The sequence below is a fragment of the Panthera leo genome, chromosome C1, assembly GCF_018350215.1.
Source record: "Panthera leo isolate Ple1 chromosome C1, P.leo_Ple1_pat1.1, whole genome shotgun sequence".
NCBI classification, from domain to species: domain Eukaryota; kingdom Metazoa; phylum Chordata; class Mammalia; order Carnivora; family Felidae; genus Panthera; species Panthera leo.
The window spans coordinates 15,224,759-15,247,928 of NC_056686.1; the positions used below are offsets into that span (position 1 = coordinate 15,224,759).

At 37.6% G+C, this 23,170-nt stretch overlaps 2 protein-coding genes across 48 annotated transcripts in view; one reads left to right on the forward strand and one right to left on the reverse strand.

Annotated features, from left to right (window-relative positions):
- The window catches only part of EIF4G3 (eukaryotic translation initiation factor 4 gamma 3), a 313,590-nt gene that overhangs the window by 90,342 nt on the left and 200,078 nt on the right, over positions 1–23,170 (reverse strand). For 16 of the 18 annotated variants that reach the window (XM_042952623.1, XM_042952618.1, XM_042952607.1 and 13 more), the window contains one exon: positions 21,566–22,405. In XM_042952623.1, coding sequence (XP_042808557.1) covers positions 21,566–22,405 — 840 coding nt within the window. Of the gene's footprint in view, positions 1–16,485; positions 17,054–21,331; positions 21,469–21,565; positions 22,406–23,170 lie in introns of those variants that run through there. The other 2 variants (XR_006206249.1, XM_042952622.1) reach the window with 2 other exon arrangements.
- Positions 1–23,170, forward strand: part of LOC122227880 — a 51,105-nt gene that overhangs the window by 4,935 nt on the left and 23,000 nt on the right. For 2 of the 30 annotated variants that reach the window (XM_042952624.1, XM_042952625.1), the window contains exons 2-7: positions 1,295–1,412; positions 2,722–2,802; positions 10,921–11,014; positions 12,126–12,243; positions 15,531–15,627; positions 16,295–16,459. In XM_042952624.1, coding sequence (XP_042808558.1) covers positions 2,749–2,802; positions 10,921–11,014; positions 12,126–12,243; positions 15,531–15,627; positions 16,295–16,459 — 528 coding nt within the window. In that variant the 5' untranslated portion in view covers positions 1,295–1,412; positions 2,722–2,748. The other 28 variants (XM_042952637.1, XM_042952634.1, XM_042952632.1 and 25 more) reach the window with 28 other exon arrangements.

Genomic DNA, 23,170 nt, shown 5'->3' on the forward strand with positions numbered 1-23,170 from the left:
AGAAGTAAAGAACTGTAAAAGGGTTTGATATGCATGATTTTTATTAAGTCACTTTAGCCAACAGTAAGTAGGAAGAAGGGCACCCGGGTGGCTCAACTGGTTATGTGTCCAAAACTTGATTTCAGGTTCAAGTCATGATCTCAAGGTTTGGGAGATGGAGCCTCTCATAGGGCTCTGCGCTGACAGCATGGAGCCTGCTTGGGATTCTCTCTCCTCTCTTTCTGCCTCTCCCCCTGGCTTTCTCTCTCTCTCAAAATAAATAAACATAAAAACCTTTGTTGTACAATAAGGTTCTCAATCTAAGAATAATACAGTTCTATATTAAAAAAAAAAAAGTAGGAAGAAAGAAAAAACTTTCCCGACTAGTCCAAAGGAAGTCCACCTTCAGATGGAAATCAATTGCTTATGTTTCAATCTACTGACCAGGACCAAGTCACAGCAAAGATTTTTATGATCTGTTTCTAGTCATAAAGATTTAGCTTTTGGCTAGTTAAACTGGGCCAAGGGCTTAAAAAAAGATTAGGTTAAAAAAGAAAAAAGGCAAAATAAAAAATTGTGCCCATACTACATTTATAACCATATAAAATACTTACATGAAGACTAGAGGGAAATGACGAAAAGTGTAATGCTAATATTCAGACTGTATCTTTGAACAATGGAGGGCTTTTCTCCATTCTTCAATATTTATAACAGTAATATAAAATTTGAAGAAGTAAAAGAGTGAAACTTTTAAAAGTGATTTGTATTCATTGTTTCAAGCTTATTTTATCTTCTATGACTGGAAAAGGTATTTTGTTCTATAGTTTAGGACTGCTCTTTATAAAAATATACTACTAAAATAAAAATTTAAGAAATATTAACCTGATGGAGGATATTAGAATTTTGCTTGTTCTTTTTTATTTGATTATTTTATTTATTTTTTTGAACTTAAAAGTCAGACACTTAACTGACCGAGCCACCCAGGCGTCCCTATTTTATTTTTTACATTAAATCCAAATCAGTTAACATATAGTGTTATAATGATGTCAGGGAAAGAATTTTCCTGATTCATCACTTACACATAACACCTAGTGCTCATCCCAAGTGTCGTCCTTAGTGCCCATCACCCATTTAGCCCATCCCCCCACCTAACACCCCGCCAGCAACCCTGTTTGTTCTCTGTATTTAAGAGTCTCTTATGGTTTGTCCCCCTCTGTTTTTATTTTATTTTTGCTTCTCTTCCCCTATGTTCATCTGTTTTGTTTTTTAGATTCCACATATGGCTGGAATCAGCATATGCTTTTTTGAATTACAGATGAAGTAGGAGAACTCATGGAGCTCTATGAGAGAGAACATCAGCTCTGTAACAAGACGTGAAAACATCATCATTCCACATAGGTTAAAAGAATGTGAAAGAGGTGATTCCATGAGAGGTAAATTTTTAGTCCCAACATATTCCACTAGCTTTCTAATATAAATCTGAAAACCACTTTTACTAAAGATACCATGCTGGTAAACTTGCTTCTCTTTACTATATTATTTCTACTTTATTAGTTATTTCTTCACTAGTCAAGTAGATACCCAGGAAACTAAAGGTTAATAAAACTTCAATTTTTTTTCTGGTGCCAAAAAGAAAAAAAGACCTTTTCTACTTCCCCTTTTCTTAGCTCTCTGCCTAGAGAAAGCTTGTAAATCTCTCCTCTATCCCTTTGATATATGTGTAAATCTTTTTAAATGCTTAAAGAAGACTCTAGGCAGGTTTACAACTCAGGAAGTTTTATTTAAAGTGTGGGAGCCATCTCTCTCCTTGTCCTCATGAGAGTTACCTCTAGGCAACTACACACTTATCACAAACATACAAGAAGTTTAATTTCTCCTTTGGATAAAGGCAACTGACTAACAGATGGACACCCTAACTACCAAGAGAATTTGGGATGAACCAGAATAGCAACGGTCGGTGCTGGTATAATCCTACTACATGAAGACAAATTATCATTATCTTGAGAACATGTATGTACTGAATTATATTTGCCTGGCTTTATGAAAGGGTGAGATTTCCTTCTGTCTGCCATCTTATTAGTGGGTTGCCTGTGATGCTCATTGACGTCTTAATGCTTACTCAATAATAAATCTATCTTCCTTCTTTTCTACATTTGTGAAGACCATTTTCTGGTTCGGCAGGAGGTTTTCATTCCCCCCCCCCCCCCACCCCAATCCAGTACCAAGAATGAGATGGTTTAGGTGTATCTAAAGGAAGCAAATCAGTTGAAGATCTTCTAGCCACATAACACCCAAATAAGAGACCCCAGATTATAAAAAGTCACCCTTTTAGCTCTCTACTCATTTGGAATAGAACATGAACTCCTCAGTTCTAAGATTTAAGACGCATCTGAGTCTCTGAACTGAAGAAACCCAACTCTAAGAGGCTATGAAGCCTTATTAAGAATAGACACTTCACAATCGGTAAGGGAAGGAAGGGCCTCTTTACATTGTCACAGGGTTGTACATAAAGAGTAGAATGTTCCATGATGGAACTTCCAGTGAGAGTTCTGACTCTTAACACCCAGTTCTAATCTCTTTCCTAACATTTTAATCATTTTTTTCACATTTTATTTTCCTTTGTTTCCTCTTGGTTTTGAAATCCTAAAAGTTGGCATTCATTCATTCTGATTACATCATATCCAAGAATTTTATCTAAAGTTTCTTGAGGCTGGGGATCCTAATCTTTTTTTTCTTCCACAGATCATTATGAGAATCTAGGAAAATTTTATGATTTTTCTAAGAAACTGGGGCAGAGCAAAGAAAAACCCAGTTGAGAGAAGGGTAAGTTTTTTTTTTGTTACAATGGCGATTTCATATGAACTAGAAAAAGAGAATAATGGTGATAAACTATGTAAAAAAGATGGTTCACAGAGATGTCAACCAAAAGAAAAACTAGAGAGTAAGTCTGTCTGTGTTTTTCAGCATCTTCTCAGGGGTTACTATTTGAAATGTATGGATGGCTTGGTGGTTATGCTTCCCATTATATGTTAGAATGCTCTAGGACTTCTTCTCATAAGTTTAAATAGTATAAGCTGGTCTGCCTGGGGTCTAGCACTGGAATCAAAAACAAAACAAAACAAAATGAGGATTCTAGACTTACATTCTACCAAAAATATACATCTACAACACAATTTAAAATTTTTTACTTCCATGGTGAATCACTATATTGTACACCTGAAACTAATATAACACTCTATGTTAACTGGAATCAAAACAAAAATGTAAATTTAAAAACAATTTTTTTTTGGTTTGTTAATACTTTTAATATTCTCAATAATTTTTTCATCTGATTTTGTTTTGTTTTCTATTTTAAAATTTTTCCTGTTGTTTTTATGATTTCCCTTGGGTTTAATTTGTTCTTTTAAAAAAATTTTCAGCTTTACTGAAGTATAGTGGACATAAAAAATGGTAAGATATTTAGAGTGTACATTATGATTTGATATAAGCATACACTGTGGAAAGATCCCCTCCACATAGTTAATTAACACATCTATCACCTTACATATATATGTATGTGGAGCCGGAGTTGAGAACATTTAAGTTCTTTTCTTTTTGCAAATTTCAGTTACACAATATGGTGTTATCAGATAGACACCAAGTTTTACACTGGATCTCAGATTTTAATTCATTTTACACAATTTGCTCTTTGAACAGTTTCTCCAGATGGAGGCCGAGGTCATGAATTTGAGACCATTTTTCTCTCCTAATATGTGTATTTATTTAGTGGTGTGAACTGCCACCTTAATATTACTTTAGCTCTGTGGTAGGCAGAACCATGTACCGCCAAAGATGTCCATGTCCTAATCTCTGAACCCTGTGAATATGTTACCTTACATGACAAAAGTGACTTTGCAAATGTGATTAAGGGATCTCAGGACGAGGAGACACGTATCCTGAATGAACCTAGTGGATCCAATGGGATCAAAAGGGTCTATACAAGTGGGAGGGAACCAGGAGAATCAGAGACGTTTGGCGCTGGCTTGGAAGATAAAGAAAAACGCAGGGCCAAAGAATGTAGGTAGACTCTATAAAAATGGAAAAAGCAGAGTCTCCAGAAAAAAATACATTTTTGTTCCTATCTCTAGTCCAATGAAATGGATTTTGAACTTCTGACCTGTAAGGTAATAATTATGTGTTTTCAGCCACGCGGATTGTGACGATTTGTTATAACAGCAATAGAAAATGAATTCAAGCACAAATTCTGATTTGGGTTTTCATTTCTGTTCAGGTGAAAATACTTGATCACTTCCCTTTGATTTCCTCTTTTACTCTTGGGTTATTCAGAAGGGTGTTATTTAGTTTCTGAATATTTGGGGGATTTTCTAGAGATAATTTTCTTACTGATTCCCATTTTAATCACACTGTGGTCAGAGAATATCCTTGCTTTAAATTGAATCCTCTGAAATTTATTAAAACCTGTTTATAAAGCCACAATATGATCTATCTTGGTACATTTGCCATTTGCCCTCATGCATCTGCTATTTGATGAGTGTTTTGTGTCAATTAGGTCAAACTGGTTGATTGTGCTATTGAAGTCTTTTATAGGCTGATTTCTGTCTACTGGTTCCATCATTTATGTGTTTCTAATTATGTCATGGATGTCACTACTTTTTGAACATGTGAAATGCAGTTATAACTGTACTTACTCATTATGTTGTCTGCTAATTCTAATAACTATGGGTCATATTTTTTTCATGGTTTCACCAGTCAATTCTACCAATCATTTGAGGAAGAAACAGTATCAATTCTATACAAAATTTTTCTAGAAAACTGAAGAGGAGGGACTACTACTTCTCAATTCATTCTATGAAGTCAGCATTACCCAGATGCTCAAATAGGAAAATTGCCAGAAATCTTCAGGCCAATATCCCTTATGAACCTAATGTCAAAAAGCTAAATAAATTTTTAGCAAGCCACACTCTAAAATATAATAATAAAAATAAAATGATCAGAGGCAAATTTTATTTCAGGAAAGCAAAGTTGGTCCAATATTTTAATTTTACTTTTTTAAAGTAAACACTCTACCCAGCTTATTAAAGCAAGCTTGGAGTCAGGCTTGAACTCCTGACCCTGGAAAATTTGGCCTAATATTTAAATATCAAGCAATATAAAGCAAATAGTTAACAAACAAAAGAAAACCATGACTGTCTCAAGATATATAGGAAAAATATTTGATAAAATCCAATTTGTATTCTTGATTGAAATAAGGAATCTCTCAGGAAATTAGGAATAAAAAAGAACTTCCTCAACCAGATAATTCAAGAACCTACAGCTAACATCATATTTAGTGATGAAAAGATTGAATGCTTTCTTCCTGAGAATGAGAAAAACAAGAATTATTTACTTTCACTTCATCCAGTTGGTATCATACTGAAGGTACTAACTAGTGCAGCAAGTCAACAAAAAGAAATCCAGTTAGAAATGAAATACAAGAGGGGTGCCTGGATGGCTCAGTTGGTTAAGTGTCCGACTCTTGATTTAGGCTCAGGTCGTGATCTCAGTTTGTGGGTTCAAACCCTGCCGTGGGCTCTGTCCTGTGTCAGCATGGAGCCTGCTTGGAATTTTCTCTCCCTTTCTCTTTCTGCCCCTACCCTACTCATGCTCACACACTCTCCCTCTCTCTCAAAATAAATAAATAAACTTAAAAAAAATTAAAAAAAGAGGGGCGCGTGGGTGGCTCAGTTGGTTAGGCGACTGACTTCGGCTCAGGTCATGATCTCACAATTCCCGAGTTCGAGCCCCATGTCGGGCTCTGTGCTGACAGCTCAGAGCCTGGAGCCTGCTTTGGATACTGTGTCTCCCTCTCTCTCTGCCCCTCCCCAACCCCTTTGTCTCTCTCTCTCTCTCCTAAAATAAATAAACATAAAAAAAAAAAAAAAGGAAGTAGAATGGTCTTTGTTCAGGAACAACGTAAGTACTTATACAGAACATCCAAAGAAATCTCTACAAATGCTAATAAAACTAGTAAATGCATTTTAGCAAGATTGCAATATAAGAAATTGAAAAAAACTCTATTGTATTTCCAAATGCTTGTAATGAAAAATCAAAAATTGAAATGAAAAATACCACTTATAACAGCATCTAAAGATACGAATTTGACCAAATTATAAAACACTTGTACATAATAAAAACCTTCAAAACACTGCTGAGAGAATTAAAAAAGACAAATGTCAAAATATGCCATGTTCATGGGTCAGAAGACTCCATATTGTAAGATGTCAATTCTACCTATGGATTCAACACAAACCCAATCAAATTCCAACAGGTTTTTTGTTTTGTTTTGTTTTGTTTTTTAAGTAAGCTGTACGCCCCACATAGAGCTTGAATGAGATCAACCTGCATGCTCTACCCACTGAGCCAGCCAGGTGCCCCAACCAACAGGCTTTTCTGTAGAAAAAAATTTGAGGAGAAAACTGATTCTAAAATTAATACAGTTAACTGTACTGGAATTAGATAAAAAACTTAAAAATGAAAAAATCTAAATTAACAGGGTGCCTGGGTGGCTCAGTTAGCTAAGCTTCTGACTTCGGCTCAGGTCATGATCTCACAGTTCGTGGATTTGAGCCCTACATCAGGCTCTTTGCTGACAACTCAGAGTGCCTGGAGACTGCTTTGGATTCTGTGTCTCCCTCCTTCTCTGCCCCTAACCCCCTTGCACTCTGTCTCTCTCTCCCTCAAAAATAAACATTAAAAAATTTAAGAAAACAACTAAATTAACATAAAAAAGCAAATGACCTACAATGGCCCAAACAATTTGAAAAAGAAGAATAAAGTCGGAGGACTTAATACTATCTGATTACAAAAATTATTACAAGCCTCAGAAATCATGACACTGTGGTACTGGCATCAAGAAAGACAAATAGATCCGTGGAAAAACAGAGAATCCAGAAGTAGACCCACACAAAATATACATAATATATTTTGGAGAAAGGTGTTAAGAAAATTCACCAGAGAAAGGACAGCCTCAAATTCTCCCACACTGCTGTAAAATGCCATGTAAAATGGCACAAATGCCTGGAAAATGGCACGCAGTTTCTTAAAAAGTTAAACGTACATTTATATGTAAAGAAGACATTCCACTCTTATGTACTCAAGAGAAATGACAAAATATATCCACAAAAACACCTGTACACAATGTTCATAGAACTCTGTTATAATAGCTACAAACTGGAAACAACCTAAATGTCCACCAACAGGTGAACAAACTGTGATACATCCACAGTACATCAGTAATTTTATTATTTAAAAAAATTTTTAAATGTTTATTTGAGAGAGTGGGGGAGGGGCACAGAGAAATGGGAACAGAGAATCTGAATTGGGCTCCGTGCTGACAGCAGATAGCCTGATGCTGGGTTTGAACTCATGAACTGCGAGATCATGACCAGAGCCGAAGTCGGACGCTCAATGGACTGAGCCACCTGGTACCCAGTATATCAGTAATTTAAAAAAAAATGAGCTACTAACATATGCAACAATGAGGATAAACCTACTGAGTGAAAGAAGCCAAAGAAAAGTTTATGCTGACTTCATTTATGTATGAAGTCAGAAATTCTAATAAATTCTAAACATTCTAATAAATGCAAACTAATCTAATAAATTCTAAACATTCTAATAAATACAAACTGATCTATGGTGACAGAAAGCAGATCAGTGTTTGCCTTTGGAATGGACGGAGGGTAGTGCAGCTCAGAGGAATTTATAAACAGGTATGAGGAAACGTTTTGGGGTGACCAGTTACGTTCATTACCTTGATGGTGGTAATGGTTTCATGAGCATATATAGAGACGTCAAAACTAATATAATACTTTAAATAACATAGAAGTTAACTTTATGTGAATTATACCTCAATAAAGGTGTTAAAATGGTCTGAGTGGTTTCTAAAAGAATTAAAACATAAGCATATCCATGTATCTATTATAAATGTGCTAAAAAATGATAGTACTTTTAAAGACTCTGAAATAGCCTGCGTAAGCATTTGTCAATTTACAAAAAATATATATACTGTACATCTAAGTAATGGGACTCCAAGGACTTTTTTTCTTCCTCCTAACTTTTGTTGCTTTTTATCTATTTTTTTTAAAATGACAAAAGTATCAATCAACACAAATATAAAGGTAATATCCCCCTCCCCCAACTAGCTAATTCTAGTGACCTGAGGTAAACAACATTAACATACTTTGGTAGACTGTCTGCCATACCTTAATGTCTCATACAAATAGTCACAATCAAATATATGTTTATTTTAAATAGAAAAGTAGAGTCATACTAAAACTTATTTTGCAAAATGCTTTATTTTCCCTTAATTTATTATGAAAATCTCTCCAGGTTATCACACAGTTCTCATTCATATATTAGCTTCACGATATTCCAGAGTACATATGTACCATTTCCCTTGAAAGATATTTTGCTATTTTTCTTGCCAGATTTAGTTCTAGAAAGGTGAAAGTAATTCACACTCGTATCCCAAATACATTGAGTGTTGTAGTTCCTCCCTTCCCATAAATGCTTGATATTATACCTAAAAAATGGTTATTTCCACACTCCATAATGAGGGTGAGCATCTTTTCCTGTTTTTAACTGGCTATTGTTCTTTCTTTTCTGTGAATTTTTTATTTTTATTATTTACTCAATCTTCTATTAGACTGCTAGCCTCTTTTTTTTTTTTTAAACTTATAGGTACACTACAGACAGGTTAACCTATTATATACCCATTGTCCTCTTTCTTTTTGCCAAGACAAAATTCAAAATTTTCTCATGAATTTTCTCTAATGAATATGTGTTATTTTTACAAACAACACCAACAAAAAAACCATGAAAGAAAACATGCATGTTAATTGTTCTGAAATTAAGGCAAGGAAAAGTCTTCTTTTTTGATAATGATGCCAAAACTTATCAATGTGCCACTTTAAAATCTAAAGTCCATTTTAAAATGGATTCACTTGGATGAGAATAAATCCATTACTGGCAATCTACTTCACAGTCTTTAAGGCCACGTGTTTCTCTAGTTTCTGAAGTGTATCAAGGCTAGGAAGTTAGCTTCTTCCTTCAGGTCAATAGCAGGACCATTTCCTGCCCCACCAGCACTAAAAATTTTACCACCAACTCACTTGCTGTGCCTTTGCTATTCTACACAGAGCCATGGACACAAGTTAAGAATCCAATATTAGAGTTTGAGCCCTTTGAAGATTAAGAACGGCATCTTATTGGTCTCCATTGTATATTCACCATCTAATATAGCATCTGACCCATAGAAGATGCTCAATGAAAATCTGCTAATGAAATAAAAATTAAATCCAAAGTTAATGTCTGTCTACAACAATAAACACTGGTTCAGTCTCCTGTTTAGTAGGAACTATTATATTATTCCCATTTCCAGAGATAAGGAAACCGAAATACAGAGAAGTTAACTCAACTGTCCCAAACCCAGAAAGAGTAAAGGCTAGAGCTAGAATTAAAATAAGGATGTAACTGCAAGCCCGTCTTCCTGACACAAACCCCTGCCTCTTAACTCTAGCTTGTTCCTGCACCCTTCCTTCTGAATTCCAATTTCAATTGCATTTTGGTTAAGGTGTCTTTTGTTTTTGCAGCTGGAGAAGACGTACAGTTAACCAAGGGAGGGTAGTGTGAAGAACACTGTTCATCACTCCCATAGCATAGCATGTCAAGTCATTAGGAAAATAAAATGGCAAAGTGACTTTAAGGGGAAAAATCTGCTCCCAAAAAGCTCAGCAAGAACAATGCACTATGCAATTCTGTCAGCAGTAAAAGCAAAGATGACTCCCATGAGACCGGCAGCATATTTTCTAAGTCTCTGTATCATATTTTACTATTCCTTGTGCAGTAACCTAGGCATTTTTGCATTTTAACCAAATGCTTTTGTAGCACTTCTACCATAATCAAGACTGCAAATTAACGTAAATCTAGCACAGATGAAGATATGTCCATCACCACAGCACAAATATAAAATTTAATTGGACAACAGACTATAACACAAGTAGCTATCTTTCATTTACTCAATGCTTTTCACCTCTAAACACACTAAGGCTCACAGCCTTGAATATGCAAAATAATGGATGAAAAAAACACCCTCCCACTTGACATCCGTGAGATCACACTGCCAGTGCTTTGCTAAAGTGCAGAGGAGTCTACTGAAACCTTAATCTAGGGGAACCACTATAAGTAACACACCCTAACAGATGTACTTCCTTATTTCTTCACCGTACACAACCCTAGATGGACACATGTGTCTCTCTGTAAGATCACAGAGTTCCCAAATATTGTGACCTGATAGAATTATATCTAGGTGTTAAGAGTCAAGGAATTGTCAGAATGGAAAATTTTATGAAGACAGCCATACTGAAAAAATTAAATTCTCAGCAGGTTCTTTAGAATGGTGTAGGCTGAGAAGAGGCATCAAGGCAATAAAGGGGTAATTAGCACCTATCAAACAGATGTGAAAGAGTGGCCAAAACAATGTAAAATTAGGGAGAGATGAGGACTAACAGAGAGCCTTGAAGGCTAACCCAAGAGTCTGGAACTTATACTTTTGAAACAACTGTCTATTTAACTCTTGGACAGACACATCCAGAAATTATTTTTTCTGGAAGACTTTACTGGAGAGTTTTCAAGAGAAATCTCAAAGCAGAGAGAACTGTAATAGCTGAGGGAATAATACGATAAGTCTATGAAATGGACTAGAAAGAGAAGAGGACTGAATAGTTGGATGGATAAATAAATGGGATGGACAGCTGGAAGGACAAGAAAGGCCAAGCCGTCGGAGGACTTACCAAGGGTGGCTCAGCTGAGGCAAAAATAAACAAGAACTAGGCTAACTAAGAACTAAGGAAATGCAGAATCATTACTTCTAAAACATATAACCCTTATGTGTCTCATCCACAGATACTGACCCTGCTCTCATGTCCCAGCCAGTGTTCCCTATTTGTGACATCAAACAATGCCCCCAGAATGGCTGAGAACACCCTCTCAAACCCAGGTAAGACAGCTACTAGTAGAATAAGACAGAGCGACGACAATACACAGCTCAGACCTAAAATACATCAAAAGACAATGTGGTTTTTGGTTGTACCCCAACACTCCTCCGTGTCTGGTACTGTCAATTATGGTGTTTTGGCCGAAATCTAGCTCCGAGTTTTCTATGCTATTAATTTCCGTAACCTGATTCATTTCTAGCTTCAGGGTTTTTAGCATTAATTTCTTAGGCTGATGCCCCTGACAGATCCTTACATAAGATGCTGGTGACATAACCACTCTCATTCCTATTCATTTCTTAAAAATAGTAGCTTTACTGAGAAATAATTAACATACTATACAATTCACCTTTTTATGAAGTATACAATTCAGTTGTTTATAGTTGTAATAGAAAAACTCCAGTCTTTCCATTTCCCTTTATAGGGAAAAACTCAGTTATTTCCTACTGTGTGTTTCCTTTACTACTTAGAATACTGTACTTCTGACACTTTTGGTCATCACGTGGGTTTCTTTTTTTTCCCCTATAACAAACAATTCTCTGTGACACCAATCGGGTGTTCTACAAGTTAACTCAATTCAAACACTATCAACCTGAAGATAGTGTCAGATCCCACGGGTTAGAGCTCAGTTCCAGAAGACTGTTCTCCTCACCCCTACACTTCATTCAGATGCCACCAGGCAAAAGCCCAGGTGACCAAACAGTATAGATCGGAGGTTCCAATGACCCCTTGTCGCCTCAGGTTTGATTAACTTCCTAGAGCAGCTCTCAGAATTCAGGGACTTTCTTGTATTGACCAGTTTATCACAAGATATGATAAAGGACCAGATGAACAGCCAGATGAAGAGGTAAATAGACAGGGTGAGGTCTGAGAGGGTCCCAAGTACAGGAGCTTCTGTCCGTGAAGTGGGGGGTACATTACTCATTTCTGGTGTGGACAAGTTTGCCACCCTGGAAGCTCTCTGAACACCCTATCCCTGCGATTTTATGGAGGCTTCCTCACATAGGCAAGATCGAACAATAATGCCATTTGCAGCCCCTCTCTTCTCTTACGAGGATTGGGGTGTGGCTGAAAATTGCAAACTTCTAATGATGATTTGGTCTTTCTGGTTACCAGCCCCCATCCAGGAGCAATCCAGGAGCCCACCTAGAATCACCTCAACAGAACAAGATGTTCTTAGTGCTATCACTCAGAAATTTACAAGGCTTTTAGGAACGTTGTGTCATCAATGGAGGTAAAAGACCAACATCAGAACAAAAGATGCTCCTAGTGTTATCACTGAGTAAATGAGACAGGTTTTAGGAGCTCTGTGCCAGGAAGAGGGGTTAGAAACCAATATATATTTTCTATTATTTCACAACAGTATATTCACAGAGTCGTGTGACCATCAACACTATCTAACTTCAGACATTTTCATCAATCCCTAAAAGAAACCCTATACTCATTAGTATTCCCCTCCCACTCTCCTCAATCCCTGGCAACTGTGAATCTACTGTGCGTCTCTAGTAATTTGCCTATTCTGGTCTTGTGTGACTTTTTCACTTGGCATAAGGTTTTCAGGGTTTATTCATTTTGTAGCTTGTATCAGTACTTCATTCCTTTTCATGGCAGAATAATATTCCATATTCTATATATACACGCACACCCCAATTTGTTTATCCATTCATTAGATGCTGGTTAGCATGCTGGTTATCCATTCATTAGATGTTTATCCATTCATTAGATGGACATTCAGGTTATTTCCACTTCTGGACTACCCCACTAATTTTTTTCCCATTCCTTTTTTCTCTCTGCTCTTCTTCCTAATTTTCTACTCCTGCTCTAAATAGGAAATTAATAATGTTACTATTATCCTCTACTTAAATGCATGCCTAAAGGTTTTCAATGGTGCAGATTTTCCTTAAAATTCACTGTTCTAAGCACACCTTCTCCATTCCAACTGACAATAGAGGTCACCTCGAGATGTGTGTAACCATTCTGGAGATTAAATGACAGAATGGGTACAAAAGACACTACTCAAAATTAAACATACACAAGGGACTATTTTGAGGGACTTTCTACCATTTCATGCTCAGGATTTACTTAGGAACTTTTGAGATCGCATCATCTTGTTGACTTTCTCTTCTCTGGAACATAAATTCCTAAGGACAGAGATAATGACACCCATTTATCTGTGTAAGATCAGTACAGTTCAAAGGGAACATCTGGTTCCTTATACTAGCTGAAAATGGAAGTATTAATAATATTAAACATTTACAGTGAGCTCATCATGGGTCAGACACTGTGCTAAATGCTTTACATAGGTTACGTTTTATGTTCATTACAACTTTTATGAAGTAAACACTATCATCATCTTCAAATTCTGGATGAGGAAACAGTCTTAAGAGGTTAAGAATCTCACCCAGGGTCATAGAGATAGACAGGGGAATGGCTAAGGTGCAGGAGTGTCTGACTCTGTTGCCCTGATCTTAACCAATACACTTTACTGACAGTGTTGAGATTAACCAAATACACAAAAAGTAACATTCAGATCCTATGCATATATACTCAGAAAATTGCTACTATAACTAAGTACAAGACGATCTTGTAGTAAAAGTTAGACGCTTACAGTTTTGAAGTTTTGAAGTGACACTCACCATCCTCAAGGGCTTAAGGAGAGATAGGAAAAAGCAGTGGAAGGGCCAGATCTGTAGTTTAAAGAGATGACTGCCTGGTGGAGAATGAACCTGAACGGGGACAAACCTGGAGCCAGGGACACGAGAGGTCCTAAGGCAGTGATAGAAGGAAAATTGAGAAGAGAGGACAAATTCAACAATCACATCAGGTAAAATCAGAGAACCTTGTTAAATGACTACACATGAAAGATGAGTAACTCAGGGAAGAAGTCCATCAACAGTGGCTTCAGGATCTTAGCTTAATTCAAGCCAGTGCCATGAACGGAGATAAAGGAACAGGTTTACGGAATAGGTTATTAGTTCAATAGCGGATGTGTTAAATCCAACATGGCTCTAGGGTTTCCAAATGGAGATATCTAGCAGGCAACAGAATACATAAGACAGAAGCTCAGAAGAGAAGCTGGGGATGGAAATGAAAATTTGGAAGCCATCTGCATATACCACTGGGAGCCATCTACCATCAGAGTAGATGAAATCACCCCCCAAGAATGTGTTGAACGATAAGAGAATTAGAACATGACCCAAACATAAAGGAGTTTTTTTGGCTGATGGAGCTGTTCTACATTTTGACTGTGGTAGTGATTACATGCCTTTATGTGTCTCTCAAAATTCACAGAAATGAATGCTAAAAAGGAATGAAATTAACTGCAAAGAAATTATATGCAATAAATCTAAAGGGAAAAAAAAGAGCAATGAGTAGTGTTACATGTGGTGAACATATCATAAAATAGCATGCTGGGAACAGAAAGCAGATGATGTTAGTGGAATAGTGAACAGAGAAATAGAAATGATATACTCTTCTTGGGAAGCCTGGATGAGAAGAGCAAGAGCGAGGTTAAATGACAGCAGAATGGACATGTAGGACTGAGGAAGTATTTGTAGTATGAGATGGACTTCAGCAGATTTAGAGAAAGAAGTCTGTGGAAAGGTAGTGAATACACATGAGACTGCAAGGGACAACTAACAGACTCCGATGAAAGTTTGAATAGAGACAGGTTGGTACCTCCAGCAGAAGTTTCAAAAAGGCATACTCAATGCACTCAGTACTCTAAACAATGACATAAAGCCATCTATCTGCTGAGGGTGAGGAGGGTTGGGCTGAGTACAGGATTTTATAAAAGGCAAGTCATAAAAGGAATGGCTGGGGACAGAGAGCACGGATTTGTAGATACATTCACAGTGGTATAATCTTGCCCAGTAGTACTCTGCCTACTGGAACTGAAGAATAGAGAAGATGGGGGTATAGCTAACTAATGTTTCTCAGAAAGAAAAGGGGGTAGGAAAACCACAAATTTTCATAAAAGGATAGCTCAGATAATCCTCCTCCTCCATCTCTGCTTAAATCTTGTACTCCTTGAAGCCTATAAGTCTGATTATTTTATAAAAAAAATTTTAAGAGAGAGGAAGAACTCAAGCAGGGGAGAGGGGCAAGGAGAAAGAGTGAGAAAGAGAGAGAGAACTAGAGGGTTTTAAGCAGGTTCCATGCTCACCTCAGAGCCTGATATGGGGCTCATAACGACCCTGGGATCATGACCTGAGCCACAATCAAGAGTCAAGTTGGATGCTCAATTGACTGAGCCACCCAGGCACCCCTGATCATGTTACTTAAATACTAAAACCTGCTGCCTCTCCAGCATTCCTTCCCGGGCTAGATTATTTTTATATCACCTAAAACATTTTAATGCATGGGGCAGGGCACCTCGCTGGCTTAGTCACTGCAGCATGTGATTCTTGATCTCAGAGTTGTGGGTTCCAGCCCCACACGGGGTACAGAGATTACTTAAAAATAAAATCTTAAAGAAACAAAAAAAAGAAACCACCCAACAACTTTCTGGCATATTACTAGGACAGAGATCTCTGGATTCCTCATTGATGAAGCCACAGTGCCCAGAACAATGACCTACTCATGGCAGACCCTCAGAAACTATTTGTGGCTGAAACAGGTGGGTTTCCACATCTCCCTCTGAACCTGGGTCACATGTATAAATGTAAAATCCTTAAATCCCAAAAAGATTGAAAGAACGTTATAGCAACAATAGTAAAGAATGTCAGAATAACACAAATGTGAGATAAAGAAAGGCTTTAGTTGTAATTCTTCCTATGACCCTGAGAAATCCAACTTACCATTCAATGGCTTATTTTTTGTATAGGCAAAATAAGAATAATTTTATCCCAGGAATAACTGCTTAAATTGTAAGATTAATGCCAGAGAAAAGGCTTTTTGTAAACATAAGAAAAGTAACATGACTTTATCATGATTGAAGCAAAATTACCAGGTACTGTTAATACAGCACTGATAAATGGAAAAAAGACATTTATTGATAAAAATGTATTTTGGACACTTTTTCTGCACTAGTACGGAAAATTCTGTCAAAGGTGTTAGAGGGGCACCTCATTAGAGGGTGGCTCAGTCAGTTAAGTGTCCGACTTCAGCTCAGATCATGATCTCATGAATCATGAGTTCAAGCCCCGCATTAGGCTCTCTGCTGACAGTGCGGAGCCTGCTTCGGATCTTCTGTCTCCCTCTCTCTCTGCCCCTCCCTCACTTGTTTTCTCTCTCTTTCTCTCAAAAATAAATATAAACACTAAAACAATATTAAAAAAAAAAAGATATTAGGAACACTTCCCAAGACAACTAACTGTGTGCGCAGTGAAGACTGGTGCTGGAAGAAGAAAAAGCTTTTAGCAAGATTACGTTTTCTAGACACAGCTCTCTTTTGCCTGGCAGAGAACAGAATTCCCCTACACGGTCTCGACTACCCTCTCTGGAAGCAGGTACGCACAATGGTTTCTTTTGGGAGTAAATTAGTAAGTCTGGGGAAAAGTGGGGTAAATTCGGAACAAAGAATTCATGTCTATTCATGGAGATATGTATGACTAAGTTAACATCCAATAATGAAACTTTGAGACTCATGTTGCAAAAAAATGAACTATTGTAAATAGTAGGAAAGTGTATGCTGCATGAAGATGAGGGATTGTACAAGGGGCTTGGCCAGAAGGCTTGGCGCTTGAGTCTGTTAGTACACTCCCCCCTAGGGTGTCTGGGCTCATCCTGTAGCATATAAAACGAACTTGACCCAGCACCAGTACTTTCCAGGGAATGCTTAAGATTTCACTGTGGAGGGCAACAAGAAAGGAGGAATCACACGACAGAAATGTTTTCAGGCAGCTCTCTTTCAAATATTTTTATAAACAAGGTGGGGAAAGTCAATCCTTTTAATTTTCTTATCCCTAAGGATCGCTCAAACGCAAGCCTCCAAAAAAGGGAGCCAAAAGTCCTTGTTTTAGAGATTGCTCTACTGGATTTGATAGATAACATGGAATCAGGAACGTGTAAGTCCGGTTCGTAAGGCTTCAGAACATATTTCTCTAGAGGAACACGAGAAATTAAATTATAAGGGTGCAGATTAAGAAAAGGCTGTGCGACATCTAATCACTGGTGATTTGTTTCTGGCCCCCACAACTAAATATCCCAGGGATATTTCAAAATACTTCTCAGAAGGTGTAAACTGAGCAAAGGCTAGAATAAATTTCAAATTCCTTATTCCTGGTGCTGACCTTCAGATCATGGTTTTAAACATGAATCTTTTTCGGTTTAGTCTACCCAAACTTTAAGGCTTTTATTTCCCTGGTTTTATGCTTACTTTGGTTTTATTTCTTAAAATACTGTGAAATAGGGGCGCCTGGGTGGTTCAGCCAGTTGAGCGACCAACTCTTGGTTTCAGCTCGGGTCCTGGCCTCCCGGTTTCGTGGATTCGAGCCCCGAGTCAGGCTCTGTGCCAGTAGTGCAGAGCCTGCTTCAGATTCCCTCTCTTCCTCTTTCTCTACCTGTCCCCCACTGGCACTGTCTCTGACTCTCATGCTCTCAGAATAAATAAACTTAAAAAAATATATAAAGTATGGTGACTATGTTCACAGATGAAATTAAATCAAGGATTCTTATTAAAACATCTTCCCCCTAAATTAAAGTATGTTGCTTTTATACTGAAGTCAATCAAAACCGAAAGAGAAAACAGCAATGTCACTGGCTATATATGGATCAGTATTTTAGTAACACCTTCCAAAACATACAAATGTATCTCCATTTGAGAAACAAATCTCTCATCCTGAAATCTACACAACTGGAAACTGTCCCTCAACCTTAGCTGAGCTTACAAGAACGTAAGGGAAACTACTGGAAGCCACATAAACAAGGTCAGTTGCTGTTACGGCTGTAGCCACTATACTACTGGGGATGTGGGATGCTATGCCAGTCTCTATAATTAAGGGAGTTGACATTTTAACATTAATGGCAGAGAAGATCTTGGATCCCAGCAAAGTGAGGACCTAGAACTGAGACTCTCACAAAAATCCCTGACGTGCCTAACAGAGTGACACCCTCTGTGAAAAGGTAGCTAAAACCATAAAAGAGAAATATACCGGCGAACTGACACAGAGTACTGACACGGAAGGACATCTGGTCTCACCTAGGTGGAAAGGGACTGTTGTCATTCTGAAAAATAGTATCCACAGGGAATGCCTTCAGATTTTGCTTGGAATACGAAAGGAGATTTAGAAAATTAAACTCAGATTAAGGTGCAGCTAATGCTTTCCTCAAGACATGTGGTAAATAAAGCAAACGCAAAATAGCTTTGGGAGGACTTGCCCACAATGTACATACAGTAAAGTTTACCTGAAGAGGAATTCATAAAGCAGATTTATAAAATATACGAAGAAACAATGCACTATGAGCAAGAGCCAGAAGACACAATAAACTGGAAGATTAAAAACCTCCCGTGGCCAACGGAATTTCAAATAATAGTTTTATATCAAACAAGGTAATAAAAAAAACCTCACTAATATTTTCAAAAGTGGAAAAGTTCATGTCACACAATATGCATGTTACATAGCACATGCATTCTGGAAACTATAGAGAAATGAATTCCTGGATGATGAGTGAGAAATGTTTTACCACAAATTCTGAAACTTTCTTTTCTTATCCAACAAGTATACAGAAACCATAACAAAAATCCTAAGACTTTAAGAAATATCCAATTAATACAGATTTCTGTACATTTAATTATTGAAGTATCGTACAAACTAAGTAATCAAAAGTCTGGTCAATCTCTGAATCTTTTCAGAGGACACTGAACATAAACACAATTCTCATTTCACAGGGCGTGCTCTTCACCTAAGCATCCAAGATTGCTGCGCTTTGCTCTAATCAGAAATAGGATCTAGAACAGTTGCAAGAAAATGTTTTCCAGCAGAAAAGGGACTACAGCCCTAATATCTGATGTCACTGCTTTAAGCAAGTATCTCTATTCCAACTACTGTGTATTTTTATGCGTCACGCTTGTCAAGAGCAAATGGGTTTTGAAGCCAGCTTTAAAGTGCTTCATCCTCAGGCAGACACAGTAAGAACTGATCTCAAAAGTCAGTTACAAAAGACTGATATCCACATCAGATTGTTATGATTTCCTCATCTCTCAACATAAACAAGGTCCTAAATGGGTAAGTGCAAATAAGACTAATTATTAAGAACAGGACAACTTCAAGTGGATATATCTATAAGAATGATGATAATTTAAGGTTTTAATGTTAACTTTTGTGGCAATGACATTAAAAATATTTGTATAGGAATGAGAGGGCCAGGAATGTTTTTGGTAGCTTTATCATTTTAGAAATGCTAGAGTTACACGGTTTTCCAGGTTCATTCACTTTGAATTCTGCCAAGTGTAAGAAATCAAAGGATATTATAGCACTTCTAGTTCTTTTACAATACATTTATATGCTAAAAAAATCATCGAACGAGAAAAATGCCAGGATGCTTTGCTTCCTGACACCCAAAGTCTACCCTCACCCCTCGCCATGCAGAAGACAGTTCTTTCTTTTCTACCTATCCTCTGGTTCACCGCTGAAGTATCTATTCTTTTACCAAGCTGCTAGTATTACTAACTCCAAGAGTAATTGCATTTCAAAAAAAAGAACCATGATATGAAAATTAATTACCTAAAATCCGTTTGTCCATCTATATCTGAGGGCTGTCTTGCCACCTAACGAACATACTGCTTAAAAACAACAACAACTGGGGCGCCTGGGTGGCGCAGTCGGTTAAGCGTCCGACTTCAGCCAGGTCACGATCTCACGGTCTGTGAGTTCGAGCCCCGCGTCAGGCTATGGGCTGATGGCTCGGAGCCTGGAGCCTGTTTCCGATTCTGTGTCTCCCTCTCTCTCTGCCCCTCCCCCGTTCATGCTCTGTCTCTCTCTGTCCCAAAAATAAATAAAAAACGTTGAAAAAAAAGAAAAAAAAAATTAAAAAAAAACAAACAACAACAACTTCAACAACAAAAACCAACGATGTCAGGAATGAGTAGAGGTATGAGTTTGGTGTGGGCTTTCTTTACTTATTTCAGGTCTCAGGTATGGTTTGTATCTCTTTTATTCCCTAATGATTACTTTGTTTTTCTTTCTGTCATTTGTTTTGATGTTTTTACAACATTTGTCTTCAAGTAGCTTCTCCTGTGAGATAACAACTCACAGTTGGGTAAGTGAAAGGGAACAATTAAGGGTCAAACAAATTATTGTTTTCCAACAAACAAGTGTTCTTTGGGGGGCATTCACCTATAGCCATCAAAACTTTTTTTTCCATGAAGCCTAGGTCATCACCCCACCAAGGAAGAAGGTTCCTAAAACAGTGACGACACCGTGAAACACAGATGGCAACGGAGGCCAGTCTGTTGAGGATACAGGTGACTTACAAACATTTACTCCTTGTCCCAGCTACCTTTCAGTGTTTGCTTTACCACTTTGGTCACTCTGTTGAACTAGATGTTCTACTGTTCCAAGGAACCGGACAACTCTCACACATTTATGAGGAAAATGCCTCAAGAAGTGTGCTGTGTGAGAAAAGTGTATCGTACGAGGACTGGGTTTTTGATTAAGATTCCCTACCCATTACACAGCTCAAAACAGACAATAAATACCAAGGATGTTGATGACTAAAACCAAGTGCATTTCTAGATCAACTGCTGGGGGAGCACTCATTTGTCAAATTGTGTCATTTTACCTGAGAGGTACACCGGGAGTACATCAGACTGCATGGGGCACTGCTGCACCAGATGGGCTATGTGGACTTGCCAAAAGCCATATTATTATGTCCTACTGACTCTAGCTGATAGGCCTCATGTAATGTTTTTATTATAATTGTAAAAATCCAATGATTGCTTTCTACGATCCTAGGTGATGCTACATTAAATAAGTAATTTTTAATTGGGAAGAATAAAATACTCTGATAATATAATACTATAAAATTATAATGATAAAATTCGTATCATAGGAAAAAATGAAACCTTTAAAGGAAAAAATGAAGAGCATTAAATTTCCCTGCAAGTTAATCAGAGAGGACACTTTTATTTTTCAAAACTAGTTATAAACTTTGACATTCTGATTGCTGTTTTTCTAAATCCAAGATTAAGTTCTCTTAAGTTTAGGATTGATGGGGCTTCAACATTTTGAGAAGATAGGATTAGGAACTATAGGGTATGCTGGTTTTAATTGGTTTCCAAGCCCCAGAGCTGCAAAATTAACCCCTGAGGACCTGATCCATAAGAACGAGGCAAAAAAACTAAAAACTAAAAACAAAAAAAACACATGTACAGTGACATATACCTTGGAGGCATTTTGTATATTTGAAATTTCATTTGCATTTTAGACAATGGAGTGACTCTTTTGCAGGCTGCACTAAAACATAAACACACCATTGAAGAAATCAGACTACGAATTTCAGCATTCATTTGATGTTTCTGGAAGTCAAGGAAAGTAGCCAATTAAAAATAACACAAACACTGCTTCTTTTTCATGTTCAGCAAGCATAAAATAATTAGTGACAGAATAGCTTACCTGGGCTGGGGCTCTTTCTTGAACTTAGGTTCTGAGAATCCACAATCTCTTCTGTTTGCCCGTCTGCTTCTACCTCTAGTTTGTTCTGAATCTCTTTTGCATCTTCACTAAGGCAAGTTCTCACACTCTCGTCCTCTTCTAAGACCCTAGGGACCGTGGTGGGAACACCAGCCATACTAACATTAGTGGCAGCAGCAGGAACACCGGCTGGTGTGGGAGGAGGAGGAGCTGGAGGAGTTGGAGGAGATGGAGAAAAGGAAGGAACTGTGGAAGGGGTAACGGGAGCTGGGACACATTCCACTTTCATTTCTTCTGGGGCATTTTCGAGAATCTCCAATTCAAGAGTCAATGGCAACACCTCCTGTTTTACTATTTCCACAATGCTCTCCGAGGCTGGTAATTTTTCACGAACTCCATTCATTTCATTAATTAGGTTAGTACTAGAAATCAGTGGAATATCATTAGGTGCTACACTACAAGATTTCTTGCATATATCATCATCAATTACATCTGTTGGTGATGGATCTGATGTCTCTGTGCAAGATGTGGGGCTAGGTACAGGAATTGTGTCTTCTTTTGAGGAAGAGAGTTCACACCTATCATCTACAGCAGTGGTGAATATTGGCTGGCTACTAAGAGCAGCAGAGGTGGGGGAAGCAATGGTACTTCGAGCAAGTGGAGAAACAGTGGTAGGTGATGGAGGCAGGGGAAGCTCTGGCATGGATTCTACCACAGTAGTCTCCAACGTCTGGCCTGCTTGTTCTTTCTTCTCTCCGCTAAAGACTAGCCTAAGGACCGGGGAAGGAGACTTTAACACTGGATCTGGTTTTGGCTTCTCTTCTGGAGAAGAAAAAACAAAAAAGAGTTTAAGAATCAGAGATTATACTGTATGATCTTGGGCCAGTTCTTTTCATCTCTTACCCAAAATCATGGGCAAAAGAAGACACACCACAATATTAGACTTATTCTGCCACTCCAAAAACACGGTCATATTTTCTAGTTCTACCCAGTGTTACTTGGTCATTAATAAATATACAGTTTAATTTAGAGTAAAAGAAGGAATCAATTAATCAAATCATTATATCAAGAATGCAATGGAAAAGTTCATCAAAACAAGCTAAGCCATTATGGAAATGGGGATGAGGCTTTCTTTTAAAGTAGAGACCTTCATTTCTACTATATCTTGCTCCTTATGGAAGATTTTTCTACCAAGGATACACTATAGGGGCAGAACATCCAAAGGACAAATAACTGCAGATTAAATTATTATACACTGCTATTTTTTTATTTTATACATTTCTGCATTTAGGAGAATTTTTGTAAAGAATGTATATTGTATAAAAAACTATGTTTTAAGAGAAGCCATCATAGTATCATTTTTTAAAAAAAATTTTTAATGTTAATTTATTTTTAACAGAGACAGAGACAGAGCATGAGAGGGGAAGGGGCAGAGAGAGAGGGAGACACAGAATCTGAAACAGGCTCCAGGCTATGAGCTGTCATCATAGAGCCTGACATAGGGCTTGAACTCACAGACTGCAAGATCATGACCTGAGCTGAAGTCGGACGCTCAATTGACTGAGCCACCCAGGAGCCCCTATCAAA